This window comes from Eublepharis macularius, chromosome 1 (assembly GCF_028583425.1).
Source record: "Eublepharis macularius isolate TG4126 chromosome 1, MPM_Emac_v1.0, whole genome shotgun sequence".
NCBI lineage: Eukaryota > Metazoa > Chordata > Lepidosauria > Squamata > Eublepharidae > Eublepharis > Eublepharis macularius.
Window position 1 is genome coordinate 107,257,618 of NC_072790.1, and position 15,237 is coordinate 107,272,854.

Sequence of the window (15,237 nt, forward strand, 5' to 3'; positions counted from 1 at the left end):
ATCTAATTATTGCTTCCCATTTGCTCAATGAGAGATTAAAACAATTTTAACTAATGTTTCCAATTACTTTTCCCAGCATGATTTCTAAAGTCAGCATGGATATGGATAAAGAGCAGAACTGGTAATTCTCACACATTCAAGGACCCTATCAAAAAGTTCTAGCTGAATCTATCCATGGAAAAGGACAAGCAGGTGCATCTAACACATCAGGTACCATCTATTCTCAACTTGGTCAGAATGCACGGGAATTTATCAGAAAGGAACCTTGTAAAAATATTGTAGCACTAGCTACAGACAAAATCAACATCATTAATCAGACCAGAACTAGGCATTATCAAGTCATAGATCACCTTAAGCAATTGTGCTGGACAAGATTCAGCCGGCACAATGGTGGCTGTGAAAAAGCCCTTCACTGCTGTCATTGCTACCTCACAGATCGGTAAATCGGCTCCATGGTGTACTCCAATTCCTGCCAAATGCTCTGCATTCTATTTGTATCCCAAGATGCATCATGACACCAGCTCCCTTGTCAATTATGCAGCCAACAGCTTATCAAATAGTGGGAGAGGAACCATAGAGCAACCCTGTTTGTAGCCTTAGCCAGCTCACCTTTCCATTTGGCTAACAGTACAACTGAAACATCTCTGGTAATTTCTATTTCTTGACTGATTAACATACATACCCCCTATCTTTTGGAAAGCAAATAGCAGACTGATTGATGCAAATATCAGAGTTAATCTGAGGTCATGCAAGCAAGTCAAGATTTTACAGAACCCCAGTTTGTTTTACTGATGCCTAATCACTAACTCCCTAAACATCTGTGCTACCTTGGTAATTTTTTTCCCTTTTGTCATTAATTCAGACCTATTTTACATTCTTTCCCCTATATATTCTTATCTTAGACCATCCTGTAGGTCAAAGCAATTGAAGTAAGTTAAATATTAAGGTTTATAGAACCAGCAATGCTTTCAATTGTATATGGTGGAAGAAAACATTAATGATTAAAATGTGAAATTTCAACTCTGCAGAAGACTGTAGCAGAAAATATTCAGTGGACACCATGCAGTCACTACATTTATGGAAGCAGCTCTCAGTGCTGTAGAAACCCTAGATTAGGACTGAATTTTTAATTCTGTAATTTTAAAAGCAAAAAAACAGAACTGGAACAACTCCAAGATGCTCCTTTTCATCTCTAAGGCATGGCTAGAGGCAGGGAGGATGAAGTGTGGAAAAAATCTTTACCACAGTTCTCAGAAAGTTACTGATGCTGCTGAAATTTTTGTGTTCTTCTGACAACTTATAAGTAGGAAATTATACTTGCCCTGCTGTTGGTAAGTGTAAGTGTAAGTGAACTTCTGTGACACAACTTTCTAATATATAATCACGTTTAGTTTTGACAAAACAATTTGATATTAAAAATAATGCATGCAAGAGTTAGTTACATGAACATTTTTGTTAAATGAACCTTTTGCAAATAAGGAAGCTTAAAATGCTGAAATATTCAGGCTGCGACTAGCACTGATACTACAAACCAATCTAAAATAGTTTATTTTCTGTACATTACTATTTTGTGCATTTAATGATTTTATAATAAAACAAAACTAATAATCTAAAGAATGAACTAGCACAGAGCAATAATAATAAAAAACATTCAATAGTTCTATCTACATACACACAGAATTTAACACTATCAATAAAGTGCATTTTATTGCTCACTTTAAAATTCAATAATACTACCACTGCCATCAGTTTGTTTTTCTCTTTTGCGATCAGATAGCTATTTCAGCAGATGTCAAATCCATATTTTTCTGAGTGAAATTTTACAGTTCGAAAACATTTAAGTGCATGATTCTTTTTAAGAAAAGCTTCTGTATTAATAAAATTCATTTAAAATGTTCAAAGCAATCCTGTCAAGCAAGATGAAACATCTTTTGAAGTCTTACAGAACTATACAGTCGTGGTATCCAGAGGAACGCTGACACAAGAAGACAGGAGAACTGTTGAAGAAATGTTAATGTTTTCTCCTTGTTTCCCATCATTATTAGAAACACAGAAGATGCAAACCAGTCATAGCTTACATATCCTCCCTGCAGACTGCCTGTAGAAACAAGTCAAGGAAATCCAATGCTTCTCATTTATTGGTGACTAAAAGGAAGAAAGTCAAAAAGTCAGAGTATGCAGTAAAAATCACTACCCCAATCCAGAAACCCTTCCTTGGTATTTAAATACCAGCTGAAGCTGAGTTTTTAGGGGCTCTCAACTAGTTTGGATGATGACATTTTTGTTTTTCAGGCTGTGTTGATTGGCTGATTATTTATGCTAGATCTCTGCAGCTGTTTATATTTTTGAAGTTTACTGTTTTAGCTTATTATTTTCGGGCAACCTTATTGACTGCTTTAGTCACAAATATTTTAATGGCTATACAGTGCAATCCTGAGTAGAGTTACTCCAGTCTAAGCCCCCTGAAATCAATGGGCTTAGACTGGAGTGATTCTGTTTAGGACTGCACTGATAATGTGTGTGATCATATACAGGTTCCCCCATTCATTTCACTGGTGAAAGCAAATCTGTTCTGTGCAGAATATTCAACTTTCTATACTAGGATGAAGCCATTGTAGGTGGGAAGTTTCATGTAACAGATCCTTCCCTTCCAATAAAGAATTATCTGGACTGGGTGCAATTGTTTTAGAGAGATATTGGTCTTTACAGTATGTTATGCTATTCCCACATAACATTAACACAAATATATCTGGTAAGGAAAAAAACTCTAAATTCAAGAAAACAGTTACTGACAGTTACAGAGACTAAAGACTTGGTGAAGAAAAGGATACGTAGTGATGACTTTACAAGTGCCTGTTGTTGTTTCAAAAAATGCTCACAATGCATTAATACTTGACACAGATCATTTTCAGCATTCTCTCTCAGCACGTCCAAATGCTTACCATAGCTAAAAACAAAAAACCAAACCCCCCGCAACTTTAAATAGAAACAAACCACTTTTTCATTTTTTAGTTTTAATCCAGATGTTCAAGATGGTAGTTTACAATTCAATCATAAACCCTTTTTTAAAGCTATAATCCCTATTTAAAGTCAATATATGTTTGATAATATGTCAGTAGTAATTTCTTTCTTTTGAACTTTGCTAAGTTTTTCAGGCAAAGTAATACTAATGTTTTATATAAAGCGATGGTCTGATTCCACAGCGATGCTCTGGTTCATGCCAGAAATATGAGTTGGATCTAAGGGCATTTTTTACTTTATTTTGTTTTAATATCTTGGAAATCTATGTCACAAAATGCTTTGGAAACTCACCTCAGTTTTCAAATTCATTTGCCATGCAACCTGAAGATGGTGCTGTTTTAAAAGAAAGTCAAAAGGCCCTCTGGGATCATGGAACTAGTCTCATGGTTCTTTGGATCCTAGACTGCATTTTTGAGAGCCACAGCTCTATTCAACTATTGGCATCTGATGAAGAGAGCTGTGGCTCTCAAAAGCTTATGCAACAATATAGTTGGTTAGTCTTAAAGGTGCTACTGGACTCTACTATTTGCTACTACAGATTAACACAGCTAACTCCTCTAGATCTAGACTGTTTACAAGTATGAATAAAAGTATTAAACATAGAAGTATTTTGTATTTATTTCTTTACATTATTCATAGTCACTGAGACTTAAAGTGAATTATGTCAGGGCTTGTTGCTGCTGCTGCTGCTGGGCGGGGCACCGGCTGGGCCAGCCCTGACATCAGAGGGGTGCCAGGGATGCTGCAGGACCCTGCTCTGTGGAAGAAGGGGTAGTATACATCACCCAGACTCGCTCTCAGTCCGCTCGCTGGCCTGCTCAACCTGGCATGCTCACCCCCTGCATCCTCCATCATCACATCCTCCCAGAACTCTCCTCCAAGCCTCCACTCTCTCATTGCTCTGCTCCCTCTCCACACCATCACTCCTTACTCACACCCACCACCCCAGAGCTCTCCCCAGCCAGCCTTTATAGGGCCTTCTCTCACCGCCCCGACTTCCTCACAGGTCCTGCCTGCCAGGCCACACCCCTCCCTGGCCTTCCAGCGTTGGCCTGGGCTGTCTCAAGCTGCTGCAGTTGGGGTAGCTGGCTGTTCTGCCTGGATCAGCAACAGTTGTGTCATGTAGGCTGGCTGCCAGGCCTCTCTGGCTGAGCTGATTACTGAAGGTAGGACCAGCTGTGCCCCTTGGCTGGCTGCCCAGCTCTTCCCACAGAATGCCTTCAGCAGCTTCACCTGGAGGGGCTTGGTTCTGAGCATCTCCTGAGCCAGGTTGCTATCTTCAGGCTGAGGTGGAGGCTGGGGCGTGGCTCTGAGCTGCTGTGGCTGCTTCTCCTCTCTGCCAGGTAAAAGCTCTGTTTGGGCAGCTGCTGGGTCCCTATTCTCCCTGCTTGTGCCCTCTCCCTCTGCTCTGCTGAGCCCCCTATTGCCCCCCTGGAGGGTGGGTCTAGCTGGTGCCTCTCTACCTCCTCTAGCCCTCTGAGGCCCTGGCCCTTTGCCCCTTTTCCCTGGTGTAGGTTGGTTCTGACCCTGGTTGCTGGCTGGGGCAGCAGGGCTGCTGCCTCCCAGTTGCCTCCCTCCCAGCAAGTCCGGGGGCTGTGGCCCAGACCCCGGACAAATTACACAATGTAAATCAATACAATCTACAGAATGGGACATCTAATAAGCAATGTAATAGGATTAGGATTGCAGAGATCTGAAACCAGGCAAAAAATTGAGACAAAACTGAAACAAAGCATAAGTATTAACATGACATATTAAATAATGCAGGAATTACATAGTAAGATGATACATATAGCAGTAGATAGCATGTACTGCACACAGTGGTAGTTTTTTCCCCTTCTTTAAAGCATCGTTTGGAACCATTCCATTATAGTATAGCCCTATTGCCTGTGTAAGAATGCCCTTCTAAATAATTCAGTTTTGCAGCTTGTAGAATACCAGGAGAGTGGCACCAGAGTGAGACCAACAGTAGTTACTAATCCATTTCTGTATGAAATATATAATTTAAATGGTTTAAAGCACAGGTTAAATTAAAATATTGATCTGTCTCCATCAGAGATACTAAAATAATCTGCTATATTAAAATTCAAAGTTGTGCTACTATCACAGATAATTATTCTGAATTTTCCTTATCTCTCCGATTATGGCAAATTTAATTTCCAATGAGGGGGGAAATCTGCAATGCCTGCGGGACGGGGGAGGGGGGACTGCTAAATATGTATGAAATTGCACATGCCCATGCACAGCGAGTAGCTTATATTCAAAGCAGAATTTCTATGGGGATGCAAAGATTTCACCCATGAAATGTGATTTTGACTCCTTCTGTTGCATTGCCAAATGTTGCTTCTGGGGTCCAAGGAGCACCTAGGAACAGAATTTCAGCATGCATTTTGGGCTGCAGAAGGAGGGGTAAGGGAGTGTACCCCCCCCAAAGGAATTCAGGATCTCTAGATTTGGATCTCAAGGATCTCCAAAAAATCTAAAACCTCTGAAATCCAGGCAAGATTCTTTAATCTGGTTCAGCAAGATTAGAAAATCCCAAATTTATTCAGCCATTATTTCCTATGGGGACACATACCCAGGGAGAGGGGCATTTTCCAAGCAAACTCCACCAAACTTACAGGTAGCTTATTCCTGACTGTCCAAGTTTTAGGAATATCAGATTCCAGGATCCAATTCTATGGGCCTTTAAACAAGATGCTGCCAGCAACTCTCAATTGTTTCCTATGGTGGGAAAAACACCAAGCTGATTTTCAGGCAGAAACAGACAGGGGCAAGGCTGCCACTGGTCAAAGGCACACTCTGAAATGCAACCTAAACCCAGAGGGAGCCCAACAGAACTAAACAGAACCAAGGGAATGGGATCCTTCCAGAATCCAAGTGAAACAAGGGGACCAACATCAAACCACAGAATTATGTCAAAACAGAGAATTCCACCAAAACCAAACTGAAGCAAGGGACATTGTTGCAACCTAGTCTAACAGAACCACTGTCACTCACAGAATCCAGGCAGAACAGTCAGCAAATAAATGAACAGTGACAGTCTAGAACGCTGTTTCCCAAAGTATGGGTCAGGACCCACTGGTGGGTCGCGAGCAGATATTGGGTGGGCCCTGAAACTGATAGGGTGACAGTCACAACACGTTGGCCAGGCCGTGTCGTTCGGCCAGCAGCTGAACGGTTACTAATAATTTAATTTCTCACGGCGTGGCGCGGAGTGTGATCATTCGTTGTGGGCACGGGGCGGGGGCGGGGCGGCCAAAGGCGACTCATGAGCCCAAGCGTCAGTCGTCACTGTAGTATTCGTCGTCGCATATTGTGTGTTTATTATCTTCTTAAAACTAAATAATGGACAAGTGGTTGAAACGGATAGCAAAAAGTACGCCGCCAGCGGCAGATTGTGTACAGAGCGATGAAAAAATAGAAGACGTTATTTCGGATAACAAAAGTGACACTGAGCCTGACCTACTAGCTCCCTCTACGAGTTCACATGAAACAAAACGTCGAAAAGTTGTGAGAAAATATGATGTCAAATACCTGAAACTAGGATTCACGTGGAATCAAGATACGGTGGATCCACGCCCTCAATGCGTTATTTGCTGCGAAATATTGGCGAACGAAAGTGTGCGTCCAAGTAAGTTGACACATCATATAGAAACGAAACATTCCCATTTAAAAAATAAGCCAGTGGATTTTTTTCAAAGAAAATTATTGGATATGAAATCTTCAAAGAATATTGTTTCACATTTCATAAATATTAATGAAAATGCTACTTATGCCTCATATCTTATTAGCTTAAGAATCGCCAGAGCAGGTAAACCTCATACCATTGGCGAGAATTTAGTGTTGCCATCGATTAAAGATGCTGTTGGAGTGATGTTTGGAGAAAAAGAAGTAACGGAAATCGAACGTATACCACTTTCCAATAATACTGTTGCACGAAGAATTGACAAGATGTCCGAATGGGCAGAGGATGAGTTAATCCATAGAGTAGTTGGTAGTAAATATTTTACACTACAACTGGATGAGTCTACCGATGTGCAAAGCCTATCTCAGTTACTTGTTTTCGTGCGTTATATATGGCAAAACAACACGCATGAAGATATCTTGTTCTGCAAACCAATTATTCGTGGAACGGCCAAGTAAATTTTCAAAGAAATTGATTCTTATACAAAAGAAAAAGGGTTGGAATGGAAGAACTGTGTCGGCATATGCACTGACGGAGCTCGAGCTATGTGCGGCAAAAATAGCAGTGTGGTCACGAGGGTTCTTGAACGAAGTCCCAATGCTTCGTGGACACACTGTAGCCTTCATAGAGAAGCACTGGTTTCAAAACCATTGCCTGATGATTTAAAAACAGTATTAAATACCGCTGTGAAAATTGTAAATTATATTAAAACAAGACCCTTACAAACACGTTTATTTCAAAAGCTGTGTGAAGAGATGGGTAGTCTCCATAAATCTCTTCTTCTGCATACAGAGGTACGTTGGTTATCCAGAGGGAAAGTTCTGACAAGATTAGCGGAATTACGTAATGAAGTTACAGTTTACCTGGAAGGAAAAAATGAGTATCTTGAATCTCTACTGGACAAGAATTCATCCTCAAGCTCACATACATGGCGGATATTTTCTCAAAGTTAAACGAACTCAATTTGTACCTGCAAGGATCAGACGGATCCAACATTTTTGCAGTTCACGATAAAATTCGAGCGTTCCATGAAAAAAACTTATGTTGTGGAAGAGATGTATCGAAGAAAGCAAGTATGATTGTTTTGAAACATTTGAAACTTTCATTATAGAAAACGAAGTGCAGCCAGATATCAATGTAGTGTCTGCAATTTCCACTCATTTAACAGAGTTGAAAAATAACTTTGATGCCTACTTCGGGGAAGAGATGAAAAAGTTCGACATGATGAGCTGGATTTGTAACCTGTTTCAAGACAACATACCAACTGTAATGTCAACAAAAGCAAGTGAAGAACTTACTGATTTATCAGAAGATACATCGCTGAAAAACACTTTTAATCGCAAGCAATTAACAAAATTCTGGCTTTCAGTTGCTGACACCTATCCCTGCCTGTTTGCTGAAGCCATGAAAGTCCTCCTCCCCTTCACTACCTCATACTTATGTGAAGTGGGATTTTCAGCCATGGTTCATATTAAAACTAAATACCGAAATAAATTGGACATAACAAATTCATTGTGATTAAAAGTGACTAAAATCGAAGTCGACGCTAAAGCTGTAATGGCAAGAAATAGGAAACAAATACATCCTTCTCATTGAAATATCACATCTTATATTTAGTAAGTAAAAATTTCAATTATAACTGGATGTTTTTCTTTTTTTCTTAATTGAACAGTCCTTCACATAGTTAAGATATGTATTAACGAGAAAATGCTGCAGCAGCAATATAACGCTGCTTTTTTCCCTTTATGTTAGGCATGGGTGCGTTATATATGGTTATTATATTAGGTGGGTCCCGAACTTTGAAATTTTTTTTAGATGGGTCGCGGTCCAGACAACTTTGGGAAACACTGGTCTAGAACATTAACACCAAAGTTCAAACAAACAATCTGGCAAAAGCCAAACCACCACCACTCACCACACACAATAGCAAAAGTAGTTTTTAAAAGGTTAAATGTAAAACAAAACTTCTCTCTTTCCCCATCTTCCCACCCCTATACCTTCCAGATATCAGGCCAATCCCCCTCTCCCAAATGACAGGAAAAACCTGTGGGGCTACAACTCTCAAATCAGTTCCTCCAGCAGGCAGCACAGGTAGCAGTAAAGCAGTAGGCAGGCAGCAAATCCACAGGTAAATCCCTTTCCAAATGCAAAGAGAAGAGCATACCTCAGGTGAGAGAGCCTGCAGCACTCAGCAGCAAACTCTCTCCAACACCAAACGGCACAAAATGAAGGATGCTCTGAGCCAAGCCCACTTTTTAAAACTCCCTTGCTGGCAGTTTGGAAAACACTCTTTCCTTCTCAGAGAATTCCATTGACCTGACGAGGAGAGCTCCCGCACAGACTGGCCGCTCACTCCCCCCTTCCTGCCTCCCCCTCTTCTTCCCCCCTTGAAAAAACCCTCAGAAGACAGAGAAACAACCAGCCAAGAGGCTGAAGCAGTGTTTCCCAGATTAATTGGATTTATCCGAGGGTCTGGATCTGGGTTCCTGGATCAGATCAGGGATTCTCTAATTTGATCTGGGAAAGCCAGATTTTGCATAAATCCAGCTTCCCCACTCAGTTTCTGGACCAAGATGACACACCCCTAGAAACCATTCTGCTCAAAGGAACACTGCTCTGGAATCAAACAAATGGATCTACATCTAGATCAGAATATATATGGCAAAGCAACATGCAATATAAACAAGGAAGAAAACATATTTGGGGCCTCTTTATGAACGAACCAAAGTATCATTTTAACTATCACAATCAGTTTGCCTACTGTAAAAACACTGGAGTGGATCCTACCCCTATTCTGCCATTCCAGTGAGCAAAGTTTAAAGCCTCCCTTCAATCTAAGGAACCATCCTCCAATTTAAGTGGTTCTTCTCTTGGAATAAGAGCTTAAGTTGGAAGAAGGCTCCTCAAGGATGGATGAAGATTTTTTGGAGGATGGCTGGATCCACCCCACTGTAAGCCTCTGGAGAAGACTTCTCAGTGATACCTAGAAGACTGTCTTCTTTGTGCTGGTTTTTGATTAATCCAGTCTTAGCCCAGATTGCAGTAGAAGGTTATTTATTGATTGGCATTTATATATTTTAAAATATTTATGTCCCAAAGTGTACATGCCAAAATGTTTGAGGCACCTTCCATAAAATAATACAACCCCTTAAAACAGCAAAAAAAACCCCAACCTGCAATGTAAAAATAAGTAAATTACTTTTATAGAGGGTCCAAGGATCCCCAATACTTTTCAGCCTGACAGTGGCACCTTTGGAATTCTGACAAAGGGCGGTGGTTGAAACCCCAAAATGGCTGCTACAGGAGGTGGAGCCAACCACAAAATGGCTGCAGTAGGAGGCAGGATCAACTACAAAATGTCAGGGATTAAAGTACACATAACTCTGTTAGCAGCTCTTCAGTATTTCAGGCATAAGTTCTGTTTAACAGGATACCTTTTAAAATTAATATATTGTCTAAAATATTTTCTTGCATGCATGAAAAATAAGCATACGTATTGAGCTAGCTAAGAAACCATCATCTGGCAATATCTGTCTTCATTTTGCAGGCATTAACACACTTATGCAAAGGAAATGGGAAAAATACCACTTATCCTGGCTATTCCCTTTACATGAGCCTTTCTCTCATAAGTCTAGCCATTTGGCTGTGCATGGGCGGGGAGATTCGGTATTCCGATTCCGGGAGATTCCGGTATTCCGAGATTCGGAAACCGATCCGGAATACCCCCAAATCTGAAGCAGCAAGCCGCTCCGGATTCGGGTTCCAGAAATCGTTTCAGTATTCTCTATGAAGATTCGGAGCATACTGAAGCAAGGGAGGAACTCCCCACCCCACCCCACCCTCCCTGGGGCAACCTCTCCACCCCCACCCCACCCCACCCTGTGGAGACCTCCTCAATCCCCACCCACTTACCTGGTGGCGGGAGGGTTATCAGCTGGGCAGCCGCCATCGCCACCGCCACCATGGCAGCGGTGGTGGTGGCACACAAGGCTGCACGGCCTGGAGCCAGCCGGCTCCTCTGCCACCGCCCAAGCTGTGGTGCGCCGGTGCTGCGGTGGCCAGTTAAGGGGCAGGAAGGGCTTTCTCCGTCTCCTCTAGCCCTTCCTGCCCCTCAAATGGCCGCTGCGGCACCAGTGCACCATGGCCATTTGAGGGGCAGGAAGGACTGGAGGAGGTGGCTCTGGCCTTCCCCACCACCCCACAGGCTCGGGTGGCGGTGGCGCAGTGGCAGAGAAGCTGGGCTGGAGCCACCGCAAGGTAGATGGGGGGAAGGGGGTTGATGTTTAAAGGCCCCCGCCGCTGCTTGCAAGCAGCAGCGGGGCCCTTTAAACAAGACCTGAAGCTTTCCGTGGCATTTCCGAATGCTTGGGAAAACTGCTTTGGTATTCCGAAGCTTTCCGGATCAGGTCTGCTTTGGGTATCTTTATCCGAAGTGAAACCCGAATCGCACAGCCCTACATTTGTTACAATGACAGCTGGTGTTGAAGGGTTGGTGAGAGCTCCTTGCACATAAAGACAGTATGAAAGATTTTGGCCCCATTTCGATAGGAACAGAAATTATTTTTGAAAAGTGAACAAGACTTAATGTTGAGATGTTGTCAACTTCCACTTGAATTATAAAAAGACATCAAAACTGGGAAGATCTAATCACCAGAAGGTCTACTTAGGTGCATTAAGCATTTTAGTCCTGCTGCTCAATTGTGTTTATTCAGAATTAAGGCCCACAGTGTTTAACTGAATATCATTCTGCTCTCTGTGCACGTAAAGTACTTTACATAAATACCATTAACATTAAAAACTCAAGAAGCCCTTCCTGGCCCTTCCCACTTTCTAAAAACACCTGGCAGGCACTAGGAAAGGTGCTGGTAGGCACAATGGCATCTAGGAGTGCCACACTGGGGACCTGTGGTCTATTCAAAAGAAGCACCATAATAAAACTAATATATCTAATAAAAGCAGCGCAAATATCTAAAACTATAAAAAAGAGAAAACCTCATTAAAACACAGAAGCCAGAATCATAAAAGAACACCTGAATAAAAGATTTTACCTAAACTTTCTTTACCAGGCATCTAAAAGATTGCACTCATTTACACAACTAATTTTAAATATGATGGGTTATTAACATTTTTTTTGCTTTTTCTTTAGGACTAATTTAGGAGTATTTGGTGTTAAAATACTTTGGTCTGTCCTAAACTTTGACAGGAGAGAACATAACCAACCAAATATAAATTACACTTATCGGAACTACACTACTGTTATAGTTCAGTGAGGCATAACAGAATGAAAGGAAACAATTTTAAACATGATCAACGACACTGAGGGGAAATAGATCTCACAAGATCCCATTTTTGCCACATGGGAGTGACAAATTTAGTCAGTTTTCTTGGGTCACCTGACAAGCCCAGCCCTTCTTTCTTTACTCCAGGTTAGACATGGGCACGGACAGCATTACGAATGAAAAAAACCCACAAACATGCCGCTTGGCTGCTTGCGAACGGGCCGTTCATGATGCGCCACTGCAGCCGAACAGGTGGTCGGCGCAAGCCTTGTTCGTTGCCCCCAAATTCACCTGTGGAGGCTGTGGATGAGGCCAAAGAGGTCTTTCTGATGGGGGGAGAGGAGCTTTCTCACCATTTTGGGGAGGGGGTGGGTGACAGATACCTGGAGGAATGGTTTGTGTTTTATGAAAGATCTCTCCTGTTCCCATCCCAAACTCTTGGTGTTGTGCCCGCCTGCAGTCCGCCCCTCACTCCATCGTCTGTGGCCACCTCTGCAGCACAGCGTGTAACCATTCGTCCTCCTTCCCCTGGGACAGTTAGCGGTCCACATTTCAACACCTCCGTATGGAGGCACTTTCAGCCCCTTCCTAATGATCCCTGTGTGGTGCGGTGCTGTGCCTGTGATGTCCTGGTGTGCAGGGGCAAAAATCTGAAGCACCTGTCCTCGACGGCCCTGACTCGGCACCTGAAGATGCACCACCTGAGCCTGTGGTCTCCATCCTGGTTCAGCGAAACATCCGTTGGGGGGAGAAAGGGGGCAACCAGCCCTTCGGAGCGGGGATCAGTGGGAGGGTCACCTTGCCCTGAGGTTGACGCTGGTGGGAGTGCTTGTGGAGGTTGTCCCCTCAGGGTCTGAGACAGCAGCACAGTTTAGAACGTCGACGTTGAGGGCTCAGGAGGAGGCAGGCCTTCGCATCTTGACAGAGTCAATTGCCCTACATGGCTTGCCCATATCCATCGTGGAGTGGTGGGCTTCCCCAGGCTACTAAAACATTTCTCCCCTTGGTTCTCCATGCCGTCGCCGCACACCCTTACCCATCAAGTCCTGCAGGTATCTCGAATGAGGGCTAGCAGGTTTAGCCAGGCCAACTCCCACTGCTAACAGGCTTCTGAGAACTTGATAGGCCTTCCTGGCACAGCCAGATCATCATGACACCTTTTTTCTGCGAAGGCAGGAAAATGGGTGATGCTGGCGGCAGCCTCCTTTGGGTTGCCAAAGGAGCTGTGCACATGTAGTTGAGCCACACGGTGCCCCTATCCATTGCAAACACTGTGCCCTCTGAGCAGAGGGGAATGGGTCCCTCAACTCATGTCATGTCTTTGCCGCAAAGGCAGGAAGGTGGCTGATGTCAGCTGCTGCTGCTGTCCCATTTCTGTCTCTCCCTCTCTTGAACCACTGTGACCCGTCCCAGCAATGTCTCATGTCCTGCCCATCCCCTTCTTTCAGCAAAGGCAGGATGGCGGGTCATGTCAGCTGCTGCTTTACGAAGGACTATCCTGTTACTGCTCCCTCCTTGGTCATGAGGGACAGCTCGGCTGCAATCATGCAGCCAATTGTATCGTATAGGAATACAGCATGGTTGCACAGCATGGGGGCTCCTCTGTCAACAGGACTGACTGGACCCCTTTGAACCAGGTGGGAATGTGTCCCGCGACTCCCGTCCTTTCAGCAAAAGCAGGAAGGTGGGCGATGGCAGCAGCTGCTGCTGCTGACCTATTTCTTCCTCTCCCTCTCTGGGACCACTCCGACCCTCCCAACTACCTCTCGCTTGGGAGCTTTCCAGTTCCTGGTCCATACCTCTCCCTCCCAGGTACTGCCAGGAGTCCCTTCCCCACCATTTGCACCACCCCATCCCCTCCTTTCCATGACAGCAGGGAGGTGGTTGACGCCAGCAGCCGTTGACGGATTGGGGTCTTCCAGGCCCTGTCGCAGGATTTTCCAGGTGCAGCTCGCCACCGCAGCCGGAACCCCTGGGTCCCCCTCTCCCACCCCGACCACTTAATGTCCCCTCTTTTTTCCTCTTCTTATCGGGTTCTGCCACAAGTTCCTTCCCCAACACTTGAACCACCCCGTTCCCTCCTTTCTCTGATGGCAGGGAGGTGGGTGAAGACAGCAGCCACTGATGGATCGGGGTCTTCCTGTCCCCCTCGCAGGATCTTCCAGGTGCAGCTTGTCGCCATGGCTGGAACTCCTGGGTCCCCCTCTCCCTGCTCACCCAGCAGCCGAAGTCTTCACCCACTTTGCTGCACAAGCAGATGCTTTGTCCGCCTCTGACCTGGAGGCTTGGCGGGGCAGGCACATAGGGGGTGCCGCCGGCAAGCGGCCAGACCCCCTGCCCCCAAGATGGGAGATGGCATGCCACCGCCTCCCCATGCCCGCCAGGCCCGGCAGCCGCAGTCATCAACCACCTGCTGCCTAAATGGATGCTTTGTCTGCCTCCAACCCAGAGGCCTGGTGGGCAGGCACATAGGGGGTGCTGCTGGTGAGTGGCCAGACCTCCACCCTCAAGATGGGAGTCAGCAAGCCACCACCTCCTCATGCCTGCCAGGCCTGGCAGCCACAGTCATCAACCACCTGCTGCCTAAATGGATGCTTTGTCCGCCTCCGACCCGGAGGCCTGGCGGGCATGCACATGGGGGGGGGGTGCTGCCGGCAAGCGGCCAGACCCCCTGCCCCCAAGATGGGAGATGGCATGCCACCGCCTCCCCGTGCCCGCCAGGCCCAGAAGCTGCAGTCATCAAACACCTGCTGCCTAAATGGATGCTTTGTCCACCTCCGACCCGGAGGCCTGGCAGGCAGGCACATAGGGGTGCTGCCGGCGAGCGGCCAGAACCCCCGCTCCCAAGATGGGAGGCAGCACGCCACCACCTCCCCGTGCCTGCCAGGCCCAGCAGCCGTAGTCTTCACCCACCTTGCTGCGCAAGTGGATGCTTTGTCCTCCTCCGACCCGGAGGCCTGGCGGGCGGGCACAGCCTGTTCGGGTTTTTTTCCCCATTCGTGCCCATGTCTACTCCAGGTTCACTTTTTCACTCTGTCACCACAGACTGTGAACTAGGGGAAATTTCTCATTGACTCGTCTGAACTCAGGTCTCCTCTGCCATGTTGCTGCTTAAAGATTCTGCCTCATTTTCATGTCTTCCAATTTGCTTTCACTTGGGTCTAGATCTCTCTCTTGTACATTCTGGGGTTGAAGGAATCTGACCAAACAGGGCTCAATATAGTGACAGAGACCGATCAAACTGTGTTC

General features: G+C 45.0%; 1 protein-coding gene across 1 annotated transcript in view; it reads right to left on the reverse strand.

Moving 5' to 3' along the window:
• TBC1D32 (TBC1 domain family member 32) overlaps positions 1–15,237 on the reverse strand; it is a 184,032-nt gene that overhangs the window by 22,852 nt on the left and 145,943 nt on the right. Inside the window, 2 exon segments of the mRNA XM_054976881.1 lie at positions 1,944–2,098; positions 2,832–2,947. Of these exon segments, the coding sequence (XP_054832856.1) occupies positions 1,944–2,098; positions 2,832–2,947 (271 nt within the window).